Raw genomic sequence first — 18,157 nt, 5'->3', positions numbered from 1 at the left:
TCTTCACTCGCATCGACGAAGGTATGTAGCTCGTACTTGGGCGCGGGCGCGGTATCGTAGCATCTAGGTATCGATAGGTCACCTAGGTCGCGCAGATGTTGCAGCCAATTTCCCCAGCGTTCACGCAGCTCTTCTGGTATTTCTTCGTCCCAGGCCGTAGTGTAGCGCCACGTGTCTTGCATGATCCTCTTCGCGGGCGTCGTCACTGGTGAGATGAGGCCCAGCGGGTCGAATATTGACATGATGATGCTGAGGGCCTCTCTTTTCGTAGGGGGGCGTTGACCTTTGATCACTTCTGGCGGCGCTCGTCTCGTATTGAGTTTGAAACGAATGCTATCCTCTCGCGTGTCCCACAGTAGGCCGAGTGTTTTCTCTATCTCGCTCCCGCCGATAGAGACGGTGACGCCCTCTCGCTCTTTCTTGCCGATGACCTCGGGTTCGTTCGTAGCCCAGCCGCGCAGCTCGAAGCGAGCTTTCTTGTGTACGTGGTTCACTTCGCTCGACACTCTCTTCGCCTCTTCTATGCTGGGGAAGCTCTGCAGGTAGTCATCCATATAATGATTTCGCTCGATCGCCCGCGCGGCCTCTGGGTGGCGGGCCGCGTGCTCGCGTGCGTTCCTATTCTTTATATACAGCGCCGTGCAGGGGATGAAGAGGCGCCGAAGATGACTGATGTCATGCGATATTCTGTCGGGCCGCCTTCGCGTCGATCGCCTCGCCACAGGAAGCGCAGCGCGTCGCGGTCCTCTTCTCTTATTTTTATTTGCATAAACATTTCCTTTATGTCCGCTGATACCGCCACGCCGTATTGACGGAAGCGCATGATAACGCCGGGCAGCGACTGCAGGAGATCGGGGCCCGCGAGAAGCATGTCGTTGAGGCTGCGGCCGTGTGAGGTGGCCGCGGCGTCGTGGACTAACCTTATCTTCGGCTTCTCCGGGTTGCGCACTGCGAAGTGGGGCAGGTACCAGGTTTTCCCGCTGCTCGGTGTCGGCGCGAGCTCGGCGTAGGCGGACACAAGCAGGTTGTCAACTCGTTCGGTGTACTGCTTCTTCAAGTCCGCGTCGCGATCCAGCTTCTTCTCTAGTGTGTGTAGGCGTTTGAGGGCGTCGGCGCGGTTGTCAGGTATGTTGATGTCTTCCTGTCGCCACAGCAGGCCGGTCTCGAAGCGCCCGTCTGGGAGGCGTCGGCTTTTCTCTTCTAGCGTTTTCAAGGCTTGCTGTTCGGGATCACTACGGGGCTTCCTCGGCTCGATCGAGAGTGATTCGAGCGCAAAGAAGTTCTTCATCTCGTTCTCGATGTTCCCGCCGGGCTGTATGCGCGTAAGGTGTGCGCAGCAGTGGGCTACGGGTATCGCTTGTGAGTGGCGACAACCGTGTAGTACCCAACCTAGTAGCGTTTTAGATGCTACTGGCTGATCGCGCCGTCCTTTTTTCAACTTGCGCGACACAACGAGTTCCCAGTTGTCTTGTCCGAGCAGTATTCCCGGTGTAGCGTCTTCATATGTCAACAGGTGCTTGATATCCCGCAGATGTTCACAGTCGTCTATCTCTCGCTCGCTGATCGTTTGAGTGGTGAAGTCAAGGCGCCCGACTGTGTGCGCGTTCGTCACTAGCTGCTCGTCCCCTCCGTGTTTGTTGCGTATGCGGACATCCACTCTCTTGCTCTTCTCGTACGCCATCTCGTTCCCGCCCACGCCTTGGACCCACATAGGTTCGGTGGGCCCGTCAAGGTTGAGGGCGGCGGCGATCGCAGAGTCGATGATAGTCACTGTACTGCCTTCGTCTAGGAGCGCGAACGTAGCCACTTCCGTGTGCGGCCCCCGGAGTAGTACTGGCGCCATCTTGAGGTAGGCGCGGCTCGCCCGGGTCGCGGCGTGTACGGCTTGCTTGACGGCTATGGCCACGACCTCGTCGGACTTGCGGGGCTGCGTCGGCTCGTTCGAGGCGGCGACGGTGTCTGTCGGGGCCTTCTCGTGGTGAAGCAGCTTGTGGTGACGCATAGCGCAGCCTTGATGACCGCAGGGCTTGGCTCGGCAGACGAAGCGGCGATGTTTGCTGACGAGGCACCGATAGCACATATTGTGTTTCTTCGCTATTTCCCACCGCTCGTTCGTGCCCAGCTTAGTGAATTGCGGGCACGTCGGCAGTTGATGGGCGGACTGGTCACACACTGGACAGGGTAACTTTTCTTCTTTTGTTTTCTTCACTTCGGCGACGGCTACGCAGGTACGCTCGGGCTTCTTTTTCGTGGCTCGTGCTTCCTTGGGCTCCGCTATGGTCTCGGGCGGGGCATAGGGCGTGCACTTGTCGGCTTCGTTGTTGAGGAAGTCGGCTATCTTCTTAAGTTCCGGCGTGTCTTCATCACTCGCGGCGTAGTCGTACCACTTACTTTTTAATATGGGCGTTAACTTTTCCACTATAGACCTCAGTAACTCGGGGTTGTGAAGATACTGAGGCTTCTTCAATATCTCGATCGTTGTCACGGCGTTGGCGATACGTCCGGCGAACGTGCACAGGTCGCGCGGGCTCTCGGCTAGTCGTGGCAAGGCCTTTATTCTCTCCATCTCGTTCAGGAGTAGTGCGTCGGGCCTCCCGTAGCGGCGTTCCAGGGCCTTGATGATATCGTCTGGACGCGGCTGGCTGATGAGGAGTGCACTGACGGCTTCTAGGGCGGCGCCTTTGAGGCTCTTTCTTATGCGAGCGACGTTTTCACTGTTCGCGAAACTAGGCGCCGACTCGTTGTAAGCGGCTTTGAACTGTAACCACTCCGCGCACTGTCCACTGAACGACGGCAGGTCTGGCAGGTACTTCCTGTTCGATCTGTTCGCTTGTAGGGCGTCGGTCAGGGCTGCTGCGAGTGACGTCACATCCATTGTCTGCTTGTGGTGCCGCGCGCGGTGCGCAGGGGGGCGCGCGGCGTGGTGTTCGACCGCGTCTTGAATCGGGCGGTCGAACCAATCGGCTAATCTCTGGGGGCCGAGGTCTTCCTCTTCTTGTTCGGAGTCTTCACCCGACGAGGAGAGGTTTCTTCTTTCTTCTCTGATTTTTGCCAGCGTAGCTTGGGCTTCGATGCGCTTGAGCTCCAGCTCGGCTAACTTCTCCTTGGCCTCTAGCTCCGCGAGGAGCCTCTTGCTGGAGGCCTTGGATCGGTGTGACCGAGCGGGCTTAGCGCACCTCTTCGTGCCGAGCGGTGGAGGCATCAGCTGTTTTTCGACGATCGTGGCTATGGTGCTGGCGGCGGGCGTGGCTCTGATACCAGAGGTGTCGGCGGGCGTGGCGGCGACGGCGGCATCCTCGGGCGTGACCTCTTCTTGGGCCGCGCTTGTACCCTCCGTGGTTGCTCCTGATTCCGTCGTTGCTTCTGTGTCCGCCGTGGTTCCCGTGCCAGTCGTGGTGCCCGTGGCGTCGGTGTCGGACGTGGCGGTAGTGCCGTCCGTCGCGGTAGTGCCGTCCGTCGCGGACGTGCCGTCCGTCGCGGACGTCCCAGCGGTCGCGGACGTCCCAGCGGTAGCGGACGTGTTATCGGTGTTCGTATTAGTGCCGCCGCTGCCAGATGATTCCTCCCGAGCTCCGTTTCTGCTTCTAGTTATTGCCATCCTGCCCTTTTTCTTCTTGCTTCAGAGATCCGGCTTCGCTAAGGACCAAACAATGTGAGTGTTCGGCCCTAGATACGAATGAGATCGTACGTAGATATGTGGACTGTAGGTATCGAAAGGCGATCAGCTGTTTTCGCCGATCAGCTGATCGGGTCATAGGGGTGAGAGCAGGACGGGCAATAACACACTGCTTCCTTTCTTCTAGTTCCGGAGGGCTCGGGAGGGTTCTTTCTTCTGGCGCGGCTCGAACAAACTGACGCCGGAGCGCGATCGGGGCTCGGTTTTATAGCCGAATCCCGGCCGATCGCGCCCCCGCGTGCATACCCTTCTAGCGCCTAGGCTGCGCGCGCATGCGCTCTCCCTAGCCCTTCAGAACTTGTCATTTATTTTAATAAACTTTATTACTACTACACTGATTTGTTTTATTTATTCTTATGCAATCGATTTTTCTTATTCTAATTTGAATCTTATAAGATTCTAGGTCGGGGCTCAGGCCGCCTAGGCGACCTGAGGCCCGCCTCTTAAATGAATGTAAGCAGAGATCAACCATTTATTTTCAGAATTACTTAAGCTAAGTTATCAATTAATTTACAATTTTGAACTTATTTAAATGACGTCTCCTGCGTCGTTCACATTTGTTATTGTAATATTAATTAAAGACAACTAAGTGAATAATTGAACTACATAAACCGTTTAATGATGAACTCGAGACCAATCTTTGCAATTTTTTTCTATCGAGCCGATTTCAATAAATCGTGTATCGAGTACATCGGTATTCGGATTGAACTTGACAATGGTAGTAATGTTGAAGATTGTGATGTGTTGTATTAAGAAAAACCATCCGAGTATGAGTAACTAAACATTTATTTACAAACTTACATAGTATCTTAATTAAATGTTAACCTATTGTTTTCATTTTGGTTTCTTTCACATTTTCAAGTATTAGTTTGTCGATGTTTTCTAGACTAGAAATAGTGTCGCCCAACCTACTAATACTTTGTCATGTACTTTTGGTATTTATTAAAATTATTATGGCCTAAATAATGTTCCTATAAAATATTTTGTCGTCATCTTTCAATTCTACAGAGCGGGCTGTTAGTCCTACTCCTTATTCCTAACTGTTCTAATCTAGTACACTTTAAGGACCTCCGTCCCCGTTTGTGCGGTAAAGCTTTCCAGCTTGCCTTTATAAGATCCGCACCTTTTTCTGCAATCATAATAGTAGGCGCGTTGATATTTCCGTTTGTGATAGTCGGCATAATGCTAGCGTCGATAACTCTTAAACCTTTAACCCCATATACTCTTAGTTCAGGATCCACGACAGCCATTGGGTCGCTCGGTGGTCCCATTTTCGCTGTCCCCGAGAGATGGTATATGGTCATAGTATACTGCCGAATTAGGCAGTCCCAGTACTCGTCTGTGTAAAGCGGGAGGTGCTTGCAGTTTGGAAGAGGTTTGTCGTGGAACCTGGCTCCGAAGCGCTTCATGGCTTTAGTCTCTGCAACAGCCACGGCGGCTTTCACTCCCTCCCGTAGAACTCCAACGTCGTCAGGGTGCGTTAAGTAATTGTGGTACATCAAGGGATAATCCAGAGGATTCTTAGATTTCAACTTAATGTAACCTCTGCTCTTTGGACGAAGCATCATTGGAAATATACCAAAAACGTCCTTATTATTGATTTCACTAAATACTTCGTCGTAAAATTCATCCGTGAGTCCGTGAGCCTTTTTAACTTGAGTTCCTCCATCGGATGGAGTAGATGCTGACGTCATCATGAATTCTATGTCAGGCCAATCATCAGTCCCATTGGCGTATTTTGTATTTATAAAAGCAACTACTTCCAGGCCAACACTCGACGTTAGTGGCCCATCTTCTGTCACTGCATATCGTAAAGCGGCATTAATATTTACAAGCCTGTTCATAACTAAGCTTACAGGATAATCTATTTTAAAAACAAGGCCACCAATTGCTATGTGGTCCTGCAAATTTTCCCCGACTCCAGGAGAATCTTTGATAACTTCTACGCCAACTTCTTGTAGGTTTTCGGCGGGACCTACGCCGGACAGCATGAGAAGTTGAGGGGATCCAATAGCTCCAGCTGATAGTATAACTTCCCGTTTTGCATATACAACTTGTTTTTGCCCATCCCTTATGAATTCAACACCGAAAGCTCTCTTGCTGTTTTTGTCGATCAGCACTTTCGTGGCGTGAGAAAAGAGGGAAATATGTAAATTCTTCCGAAGTCTGACGGGTCTTAGGAAGGCTTTAGCGGTGGAGCATCTGGTTCCCCGCCTCATGGTGAACTGGTACCAGGCGTAGCCAACCTGTTGCGCACCATTTACGTCCACGATGTCGTATCCCATCTCTTCACCGGCTTGCAGGAAGGCTGCTCCGAGAGGAGTATTGTAAGGAGCATCTTGAACAGTGAGGTATCCACCTGGAAACCAAAAACATTCGGATTACATTTTTGGCTGAACTAAAGATCATCATTTCTAAACTGGTAACCCTACAGCTCGCAGTTATACTCATAAATAACTTTGGAAACACATAAACATTGCGCTTTAATGTTCAACATGCGTCTTCCTGAAACTTAGCTCATGCAATAGCGCATGCTCATTACTCTCATTAGTTAATAATTAACATTACTTGCATGCCCTGGCACAGTATCTAATATGGCTGGCGCTTGACGCAAGACGAATTTGAAAGTTGAAGTCGCAAGAGGACGTTTGAAAGCGCACTTAAATATAAACGGGAATTATCAAGGGGCAAGAGGTCAGGTCTAAGGTCCTGTAGCTCGAATAAACCAACATGATTTGAGAAAAAACAACACTAGTGAAAAACCGAAATTGTAACTCACGTCCAATTTTATACCAGATACATAGTTACATACCTATACAGGTTCTATCTTCTTTAGATCATTTTCTGATGTCTGTAGGAATCGCTCGGCTTGGATGAAGTTGAATCGTTGTACTAACCTTTAAATGGGTATACGGAGTATATTATTAACCTTTTGCCCAATCAAGGATTCGTAGTTTGTGGGGTACACTAATTCAATGCCAATACGAATATCGTAGTGTCGATCATCTTGAAGTAACATTCCTATTGGCGTGAATTTATAAAGCGATAACAAATATGTACGATAACACGATATTTACCTGTCCCATGATACTTCGTGTCTCTCGCTAAGTAAGGATTCCTTTGGTCTTCAGACTTCTTGAAATAAGGAAGCACATCCTCGTACCCCCAGCCCGGGTTGCCGAAGGACTCCCACTGGTCAAAGTCCCGTCGGTTCCCTCTTATGTACAGCATGGTGTTGAGGACTGAGGAGCCCCCGAGCACCTTCCCCTTCGTCCAGCAGCAGCGCTTGTCGACCATGGCTTGACACGCCGTTTCTTGCGGTTGGGTTCTGAAAAGCATATGAGGTTCCATTATGACCATGTATGAAATAATTGAGCATTCTACTAGATACTATCATTGATTATCATGAATTAGGAAGCAATCTCATCTTCTAGGTGCCATAAAAACACGTATTCAGTCTAGAAAGTACGTTTTCTAATTTTTTCATTAGCCTCACGACCTCCAGCAAGAAAATATTCCATCTCTCGAGCTCAGAAAGCTTACGTTACTGGACATCAAAACTTCAGCGGAGCCGCCGCTAACGATGTACTGGTCTCTCAAATAAAAACTCACCTATATTTCCAATCCAACTTGCTTTTATGCAAATACAGCGACAGCAACGGCACATCGCTTATATCAGTCTCATGACCACCAGCTTCCAGCAGCAGAACATTCCACCCCTCAATCTCAGAAAGTCTATTCGCCATCACAGCACCAGCAGAGCCTCCACCGACGATGACGAAGTCGTACTGCTCCCTCAGGTACTTCTGGTTGAAAGGACGGCTCTCAGGGTCCAGTAACTCGTAGTTGAAGTACGCCATGGTGGCAAGCATGGCTGGGATGAAGGTCAGCTTGCTGATGCCGCCGATGGTGAGAGCGGACGTCGCGGCCGTCGAGGCCACTGATAGGATGCCCATGCTGTCTCACTTCATTGTACTGGAAGAAAAAAAACACTCTTGTAGGTGTTTGTGATTTAAATAAAAGCAGTCATCATAGAGATTCCATTCCTTCCGTCATTCATTCTTTCTTTCCTTTAGGCCATTATTTGAATAATCACTTTAAAACAAAGTCGATTTATTTATATAATCACAGATCTTTAAAACTACTACGCAACGTTTTTTAATGAATTGAGTGATTCTGGAAGGTTTGAAGGTACCCGTGCGAAGCCTGGGCGGGTCTCTAGTTCTAAATATGACATACAAGTAGAAAACAGAATAAAATCAGATTCAAATATCAAAAGGTAAGAAAAGAAAGTAAGAATTTAAACGATTTAACAATTATAAATTTAAATAGATATCATACACGAATAAAAAAACGACAGGGCCCACTGGTGGCCGAGCCGGGAATCGAACCCGGGTCTTCAGCTTACGCGGCTAACGTCCTCACCACTAGACAATAAAATAATTTGATATATTTATAATAATTTAATATATTTATAATAATTTGATATATAAATAATTTGATATATTCAATAAAATTATTTGATTTGTTCCCTAGTTGTGTCGATTTAACAATGTTAATAAAAGTGTGATAAGTTTACGAAATCCATAGGTACTTAAGTAGTTTTGCAACGTTTATGCAGCGCTTAAGATGTTGCTCTTAGTAGCCGTATCTTGTTTTAGTACCTACTGAAGTTATGAATATTTCTTCATTCTTGCCTGTGAATTTCAATTTAATATGTTATATACGACTATGTATATTGGTTCTAAATAAAGTTTTTAATAGACACCGAAAATACCGCAATATGTACTTAAATAATAGAAATCTTGCTTGGTGAGAAAATTCCATTCTCGCAGTATCTGTAAACATGCAAATAAGTTGTTCAAAAACTGCGAGTTAACAAAAGTGTCAAAAAACTGTTTTCAATTCAAAAAGCTCATCAAAATGCATCACTCGACTTCATTGCATTTAAATAATTGTCTAACTCCTTACCCCATTGACCTTCGTCGACTTCTACTATACGCGTTGCATTTACAACCCAGTGTTACGGCATTTCTCCGAGGATGCTACACATATGTATTTGTTGTCGTCTGTTGGGTTTGTGCAACTATTACTTGGGATTAGTTAAAAATAGAGACTGTCAATCGCTTTACTTTTGCCGATCTGCTGAGAAACGTCCGGTCGGAAGACCCAGGTATCGATGGATTGATGTGGACCAGAAAGGCCTTTTTTTGCATTCCGCAAGTTATGCACGATGTGTGGGACTTGCGACTCGCCGTTTCTTTCCCTTCGCCTAGCGAGAGGCGGGAATCCCACACCCACACCGGCGTTTCACCTCCTTTGCCGTTCGTGAGGGCGCGCTGGGATCGATGTAAGTATGTCATTCACCACGGCGCGCTCCGGTGGATCCAGAAAGACCTGTGTGACCTTCAAGCGACTAAGTGGCATCAGATCTCACAGGATAGGAGCAAATGGCGGAGTCTAGTGTTGGAGGTTATAATTATCAATGGTGTGCTTACATGTCCGCAGTGTCCACGAACATTTACCAACAAGATTGGCTATGCCAGCCATTTGCGAGCACCGGAGACACCAACGGACTTGAAAGCAGTCGCCGTGGCCGTATCGGCCGTAGAGTCATTCTTATTATTATGAATATAATACCTACTTGTGCATAGATAGGTAGTTATTACAGTAATAGTATTGTTAGGTTCACTAAACCTGAAAAAAAAATTATCTAAATTAAGGGGACAGATGGTAGAAAATATACCAGTAACACGAAGACTTTTACCACCACTTAGAGACCAAAATAAGCCGGGAGCATGTTTTGCTCTTTCTCGCGACTGTAGTGACGCGTTGAACTCTTTATCACTGAATACTGATACGTGAATTACTTAGACTAACTTGAGGTGTGCTATGTCGACAGTTTTTATTTAGGTACTTCATCTATATATTTATATTATATATGTAAATGTTAAATATCTTAATAAACTTAAAGCACCCTTCTGTCAGGAAAAGCCACATTAAAATTTTATAAAATTAGGGAATTTGACACCACAGATAAAAATACAAAGTTCATAAAAAATCGTGTCAGGATTACCAGTCGTTACAAGTTACATGTCTGTTATTACATAACGGTGTAACGTAACTCTCGTCGTGCATATGGGATGAGATCATTATCTCGTAGTAATAGAGGCCATTATCGCGTGATAATGTGCCTCAGGACGTGCTGTATGGTTTGAGGTTGCCTGGCGGGGACACGAAACTGACACGGCTTGTGACATCTGTGTTTTGTTGAAGCTATAAGGATTTATTGTTAAGCTTGTACCAGTCAACCAATTGAAACCCTAGGCCACTATATAACTATGTCATAGTGACGTTATAAATCAGATTGTAAGAACTCTCTTACTGCTTGTCATTTTGACATGGTTGTAGAGTGGCCTACGGATCCAATTGGTTGACTGTACATGTTGCTAGGCATATTGATGACCTACACTGAGAGAAATTTGCATTGTGAATTTAACAAGTTCGACTTGTTGCGGTTTATCCGTTTGAATCAGCCAAACGTATGTTTAAAACAATATGTGTCAGGTTGTTTTTATAAAATCGACTTGTCGATTCAAATATATTGCCGATTCAAATGACAAGTAGCTTGTTGTTTGAACCAAAGAGCACGTAGGCGCTATTTTAACCAAAAAACTTGTTGAACGAACATGAAAACTGGTTGTATTTTCTCTCAGTGTAGGGTTCCAATGAGGACTGAGGAGGCACACTGACTGTGTAAGTGTCCAGGCATGTCACTGTCATTCATATATGTGAGAGAAAAAAATAATTAGCTTCTCGCTCTTACCTCTTACGTATGAAATTCTTTATCTGTGCAATGGACTAATAGGGTGGCGCCATCTGTCCTTTGAGTGTGCCTCCTCATTGGAAATATACATTCTAGTAAATAGTATATATTACCTAATATCTTGAATAACGTAGTAACTAACGTATGTAAGCAAGGAAACGTACACGTTTATCTACATAGGAGGTAATTAAATCGCCTAATGTCTGAAACGTTCTTCGACTTGGCCATGATAATTTTAACCGACTGGTGAAGTATAGAGGACAATGTTTTTCGCATGTATTTGGGCCATATTTTTCAAAGTTGTTCATCCCACTTTTTACGCGCGGGTATTAGTAAAAAATACCCATATTTTTTACGCGACTCATACTCAGAATCGCGAAATCTTTCGATCCTGATAGGAGAAAAAAAATGTCCCAAGATATCCATACATTTTTCAAACCTTTCATTCCGTTACCGCCATACAAAATGTATGAAAAAATGTTAACGGAATGGGAGAAAAACCTTGGGACACTTTTTTGCTCCTATAAGGATTGAAAGAGCTCGCGATTCTGATTGGAAACCAAATAAAAATGTCCAAATCCAAAAAAAGTGGGGTAGACAACTTTGAAAAAATGGCCATTTATGTAAATTGAGTACTAGTATTCCATAGAAATTAGTATCTAGATTCACCCTCCTTTTAATTGAGCCATCCAAGAACAATCGCTTACATATATCCAAACAGGTGTAACACTGGGTAACATGTACCTACCTTTACAATCGTATCGTAGCTATTAGCTATCCCTATCGCTCTTTTGTAGTGGCGCGACACCGACAGAGCAAGACTGCGTTAAGGTGCTGTTACACGGGAAACACACACCACAATTCACACACTACACCATTGCCGCGTTTGCTCCATAGTTAGTTGGTGCGTATTGAACAACAACAAACGCGGCAACGGTATGTGAATTGCTGGCAATTGTGTTGCTCGTGTAAGAACACCGTTAGGATCGCCATGTAGCGTCAAGAAATGCCGTTACATAATATTAATTATTTTAAGGTACTTCGAAGGGTAAATCTGAACTATTGTTTTAATGCTTTACTGTTTATAAATGTAGAGAGCTACATAACTTCGTGTAATCCTTCCAATATCTGATTCTTGTCGACCGTCAAATAATTACCTTAGCAGAATTAATTAGGTACCATTAATTGTGGTAAGGAAGTGAGGAAATGAGGGGCAATAATAATTAGGAAGGTTCTATTATTTAGGCTTCATTGATGACTACAATGTAATAGCATAACTCTTACAATTATCTAGTCTTAATGTGTAGTAATTACAAACCAATGCAAACCACCTAATTATGACTCAATAGAAAACGCTAGGGAAGCATTTTTTTGCGGAACCAAACAATTAGGCATTACAGCATACCTGCAATCATTATTTGTAATGAATGCTTTAGTCAGTTTTATTTGATTGTCGAATTGTTGTGTGCATAGGTTGCTTGGTTATACATAGCTCATGGACTTTGGCATTTTTAAGGGTCCTTAGTCAACTACCTCTATAATAGGCTATAGGTTGACTAGGAACCCTTAGGGTGGAATCACATCTATTAACATCGATAGTATGAGAAATCGTCCGTTAATCTGATCAACTGCAAAAATTGTGCTAAAACATGCGCGCGTACGCATGCTATAAGCTTACCGATGCTTGAGCGTACCTACTTTATATGTAGGTACTGATAACCATTTTTGACCATTGTCAACTTTTCGACACAAAGATTCTATAGCCTGAGGTGTAATTCTTATGTGCAGTTTCTAACTATCCAACGCAAACCCATAACTTAATCACCTACTTAGGTATTAGATACATAATTACGCATTATAATTGTAGAGAAACATTCTTACGCCGTGTCTTGCGTGGGCGACGGTCGCGCGACCGTCGCCGTCGCGTCTCATACTTCCATATCGATAAGGTTTGATTTCGTATGCGTCGCATCGCCGTCGCGCGACCATCGCGCGACCGTCGCCCACGCAAGCCACAGCGTTACATATCGACTCTCAGGTCTCTCACGTTAGTTAGTAAGACCGTACTTTGCTAAATCATAATTGCAACTGATTGTAGACACTATCAGGGCTCGTAGCTAAGATCGTTATTGCATAATCTTTGACGCTCCGTAAAGAATGTAATCTCTCTCAATCGCTCTTCCGTATTGGTGCGACGAAGAGATGCGATTGTTCAGAGCGTGATCGACTGTACTCTTGGCTACGGGCCCTGGTATCCTCATTATCTACATCGAGCGTATGGGAATAAGGCTGCGTTGCGTCACCAATCGCATTGCTCGTTGATAGGCTTATATTGTTGACATGTTGAACGATAGCAAATTTTTCTCTCTGGGCTGTATAGCATGGGCAATATGAACATAAGGAGCGAAGAAATCCAATGCCAGTTCATTATTAGGATTATTTATGCATTATACACTATACAGCGAAACTTGTCTCAAGATTGCTTTTTATATTTTTGGAAACTGTATGATCTTAAATAGCGGCAAGATCTTTCAAAAAATCTTCTGGCTTAACCTTGAGTGTCCTCTGCCACAACTGCCAGTCAGAAGGCCAGAACTCGTGAGGGCTTATCAACTTTTTGTCTGACTGGAGCGTGCTGGAGCCGATAAACAATCAACTTTTTGACCGATCTATCCACAGATTTTAAACCTTATAAATTTTCGTAAATTTTCACCCTTACATAACGAATTTTATAACAAACTTTGTTCATTAGAAGTTCTATATCTTGGTAACTCCAGAAAAAAATCAGTAACACCGAAGATACTTAAAACGTCTGTCAAATAGTTGATTCTCACGTGTGCGAAATATAATAACTATACCTAATAATCTACTGATTATACCTGTAAATCATACTACAAAACACGTACTACAGTAATAACTTCGTCCGTTGGGACACCTCTTTATTATAATGTCTATTCATTTACTGGGAAATCTGAATTTGCGAGATTACATGCTTTGGCTGAACATTGTTCATATTATCGACACAATAGTTGAGAAAATAGTTGAATGATTGAATGAATAAATGAATGGTTTTCACGGATATTCTCTTCAAGATAGTCGTATGGCGATTGTCCTTTGTTCAATTGATTATTTTTAACAATATGGCCATAATCATGGCTAACTTTTTTGATTTTAATTTTAATTATTGCCTAGAGCTTTGGTAATAAAGTATTATTGTTTTACCAATCAGATATTTTCGTTACAGTCTTTATTAGTTCTTAGTGTTCTATTGTCTAATCTAATGTATTGTAAGTAGAATAATTCGATTAATTGGTTCGTCAAATGAGCTCGTTCTGTTTTTTTTTTCAGATTATGATTTTTTTTATTATTGATCTGAAAAATTGAACTGATTAGTGTAAAGGTCGGCCTAGGTTTTATATTAGAGTATTACGCTTAAAAGATTTCATTTTTAGCAACACCTAATTGCTTTGTTTTTTAAAGAGAAATCGTTGCAGTAGATCCTTCTTCTTTGAAATAATATTTTTTAAATCTAATGTTATCATACCAAGATTGTAACATCTATTATGATAATTATGTCAAATAAGTATAAAGGGCTCAAGGCAAGGTGTATTATGATTACGATGCTTATCTTCAGCAGTTGTCACCACGTCACATAACTACTAAATTGAAGCAAAAGAAACATCGGTGTCAAAGTGTTCAAGCATTATAAGTGTTCATCTTATGTTCAGTCGCCACTAACATCAGCGCTGACGAGATGTTCAAAAATATCTCAACACGCTTTGACAATAGAGGTTTGTTTAGATATTTGTGAGCGCTTAGATCGCTCCGATATATTTGATAACTGTACGTACAAGGTCGCCGCGTGCTGGAAAAATGCGTGTCTTTGTTTAGGACCGGAAACGACAGTTTTGTGGAGACTTGTGAAATGCAGGAGACGAGTTATTGACGCAGTTCAAGAAAACACTTAGTTTTCTATTATTAAGCAATGCCGAGCACCTGTATGCTTAAATTGCTTAAATATAATATTTAACTTAGGTGTTTTGTGTTCAGAAACATATTTACCATATATATTATTATATTATTATTTTAAGTTATGCCTGGAAGAGATCGCTCTTTAGCGATAAGGCCGCCTGTTGTTTACCTCTGTAATAAAATTTATTGTAATGTGTGTGTTCCTATGTACATTTCTGAGGTTGTGCAATAAAGTGGATTTGTATTGTATTGTATTGTATTACTGTTCTGAAGTGTATTGAAAAATATAGGTAAAAATAGACCTAACCAAGTAACTCAAAAACTTTCTTAAAAATGACAAAATAGTATACTTGTCATAACATATTTACGGCGTGGGCGTACATTAAATTCCGAACGAAGCAAAGGATTCATAAATTTTGAGCGTAGTGATGGTTTCAAGACTTTTAGGTGTTAACTTCCTAGGTGGCAATTATTTGGCTACCATGGTGACAAACTTATTTGCAAAATAAACCGGCTTTTGCTAATCTTAGCCATAATGATCGACTTCGGTTACCGGATGTTAACTGAAATCCAAGGTGGCAACGGATTAAGTCACCCGTTGACTACGAACGCTGTGAGTTCGAAACTTGTATTTGCAAAATAAACCGGCTTTTGCTAATCTTTGCCATAATGATCGATTTTAGTTTTTGACAATCTTAATGTAGAAGTAATTACTGTATTTAAATGACATAAATCGTTATTGTCATTCGTTCGTAGTTAATAATTAGGCTCTATCCTGCAAAGCGAGTTTGCATATCAGGTTTGCAGATTCTAAATGACGAATTTCATGTGGCTATGTATTGCAAAACTAATGGTTGACTAATAAGTTATACTTTCAGTGATAAAATTATTCTAACGAGTATCAGTCGTCTAGAATAAGTATCTGTGCTCATCTTAATCTAGACATCTGAGCATTGACCATGCATACTTTTGTATTACAATGACAGAACCACAAAGTTATGCAAAAATAAAAATTAACCTTACAACCTATGACTAGGCCTTATTGGAATTAGTCCGGTTTCCTCACGATGTTTTCCTTCACCGAAAAGCGACTGGCAAATATCAAATGACATTTCGCACATAAGTTCCGAAAAACTCATTGGTACGAGCCGGGGTTCAAACCCGCGACCGATCCATATCGTGTCAAAATCTAATATTTGACGTGACGCTATAATACACTACGAGTGATCTGTTTACTCGTATTTGGAGAATTTATAATTTTAAAAGTGGTTTCCGTGTAACTTTTTGTATTCAGCCTTGACAGTTCTATCACTCTAATGAAAAATGTAGGTCATTATCAATGTTACTCAGAAACCTGTATGACAGTGTTTGTGTACAAATATTGATCACCCCTATTGAAGGTCTTAGTAAGTAGAACGGAACACCTACCCAGTATAACCGGTACTTCACGAAGAATATTTTGCACGACGGCTTTAACTTCAATTTCACATTATCTGATCCGATATCGGATGAAGACGTCAACTTCGGCAATTGCCATTGACAATAATACTCGTATGACGTATCCTTCCTACATTCGAAATCGGATCGTATACAGGATGTAACATTAATGCTGGTGATCCATTTAAGAGCATAACCGGTATCGAATAGCGGTTACGAATAGGTACCACTTCCTTTTTTTTTTAAATAAACACCATGAAAATTAAAGGTTCTATAGAAGGTAATGTATAAACCGTAGGATTTATCTTCGGCAATTATGTTACATAGTGTATAATGTGAAAACGCGTTAATTGACGAGATGATTTTAAAGACAAGATCGCCCTGTGAGATCGCCTTTCCGTACACACTTAGTCCTTATTTTGCTCCATGGATATTAACATTATTGATTTACAATATTTTGTTACAATTACTTGCATAACTGCATATCGAAACACAGCTACATATGTCCCTACTTTTCATTAAAAATAAGCTAACCACAAAATTAAAATTTTAAAAAACACTCCCGACTGCGGAATCGCTCTAACTGGATAATAGTTTCGATCGAAACCTCAGCAAAGGCACACCTCGGACACTGGCGATAAAATATATGAAAGAGGCGCGTTCCTAGCACACAGTCTAAGCTCGTGTAGGTGAACGCGTACTATGCTTGTATGAGTGAAATATGACAGGTCGACTGTTCGCGTTTTTGACAGGCGGTAACTGTTAGGTAACCGAGAGGGGGTGGGCGGCACTTTCAGCGGGGAGCGGGAGTGGCCATACTGTACGATAGTACTCTTTATTATACTGTGGCAAAGGCAACGGGCTATTATCGTAAACATAGCCTGTGTAGCATTGAATTGTCTTGATATAATAATACTGTAGGTAATTACTTATTTTGATCAACAGCAAGTTTTCTCTTCTGCCAATAGCATCTCACATAGGGTAAAACATTTTTTTTATAATAATATTTAGTATGCCTTTTTATTTAGCAATGCATTTATCTCGCAGAAGTTCTACTTAGTTTAACGGATCGGGATCCAGGATGAAATACAATATTATTTCTCCGGCACCAACATATACGTCTCTGTTTAACCCAATGGTTGACTGGTAGAGAATGCCTTTTGGCATTAAGTCCGCCATTTGTACATGTTTCTTTGGTTGTGCAATAAAGTTTAAATAAATAAATAAAATGATATTTCATAGTTAGAGGGAAGATATTTGGGATTTAAGAAAGTTTGGAACAACCGGCATAGCTTTTTCATTACATTTTCATTGAAGATACATTGTAGGATTTGTAGGGCACAATCGTAGTTTTTATGTAGGTACCTAAGTAGTTCTTACTTGTATACATGCGAATAAACAAATTTTATTTTTGAAATAACATACAACTGGTCATCATTGATTGAATACGAATATATTGATTGAGAAATTGGACCTTGTCTTTTGACCTTTCGATTTTAATACATTGCGGATGTTTGGAGCACTTTATAAAGTGCATCTACGATCAGATGTTTTGTTTCCAAAGCCGGTTAAATCTTAAAGTTACGCTTTAAGAGAGGACTTCGAAGGCTAAATGCCAAGAGAATATACCTGCAACTAGTACAGCCAATACCTTTTACCGCGAGCTTAGTCCTAACCTAGATAGTAGATAGAACTCTGCAAATATTGCTCAGAAAATGACTCTGGTTTTTGCTAAATTTTGTGTAAATTATTGATATAACACGTTTGAAAAAATACTACAGTGACTTAGAAAATGGATAACGATTTACGTTAGAAAAATACAGGAAAGGGAAAATAATATAATATACGTAAGTATACTTTACGATTGATATGTAACGAAAGCTTTAATTAAAACACAGATTATTACCATGAGTAAAAATTTTTCCGTTTTTAATGTACTTTACGTGTTCATTAGAATATCTTAATTACCTATAGTAATCTCGCAGTAAAATAATAATTATCATTATTAAATAAAAAAATCATTTTTTTATAGTAGGCTATCTTAGAAATTAGATAAAACTATACTGTCCATAAAATTTAAGCTTACATTATTTAAAGATCTTATCTTCCTGTCCCATCACTATAACAAGAATTAGTAATTGAAATCGCGAGCCTACCTTATCACATACAATCCTTTATCACAGACACTGCACTGCACTATACGCGGTGTGTTGTGCGCGGCGAAGCCGACACTGACGGCGTGCGCA

General features: G+C 42.5%; 2 protein-coding genes across 2 annotated transcripts in view; one reads left to right on the top strand and one right to left on the bottom strand.

The window, feature by feature from the left end:
* LOC125236514 (flotillin-2) overlaps positions 1 to 18,157 on the top strand; it is a 490,988-nt gene that overhangs the window by 315,560 nt on the left and 157,271 nt on the right.
* LOC125236505 (glucose dehydrogenase [FAD, quinone]) lies at positions 4,445 to 18,127 on the bottom strand. Its single transcript, XM_048143326.1, has 4 exons — positions 18,068 to 18,127; positions 7,289 to 7,651; positions 6,754 to 7,004; positions 4,445 to 6,035 (listed from the first exon to the last, which is right to left on the bottom strand). The coding sequence occupies exons 2-4, from the start codon at positions 7,630 to 7,632 to the stop codon at positions 4,666 to 4,668; spliced, it is 1,965 nt and encodes a 654-aa protein (XP_047999283.1). The 5' UTR covers positions 7,633 to 7,651; positions 18,068 to 18,127; the 3' UTR covers positions 4,445 to 4,665.

The sequence above is a fragment of the Leguminivora glycinivorella genome, chromosome 19, assembly GCF_023078275.1.
Source record: "Leguminivora glycinivorella isolate SPB_JAAS2020 chromosome 19, LegGlyc_1.1, whole genome shotgun sequence".
Lineage (NCBI taxonomy): Eukaryota > Metazoa > Arthropoda > Insecta > Lepidoptera > Tortricidae > Leguminivora > Leguminivora glycinivorella.
The sequence above is the reverse complement of the archived record's forward strand: the minus strand, read 5'-3'. Positions and strand labels throughout refer to the sequence as shown.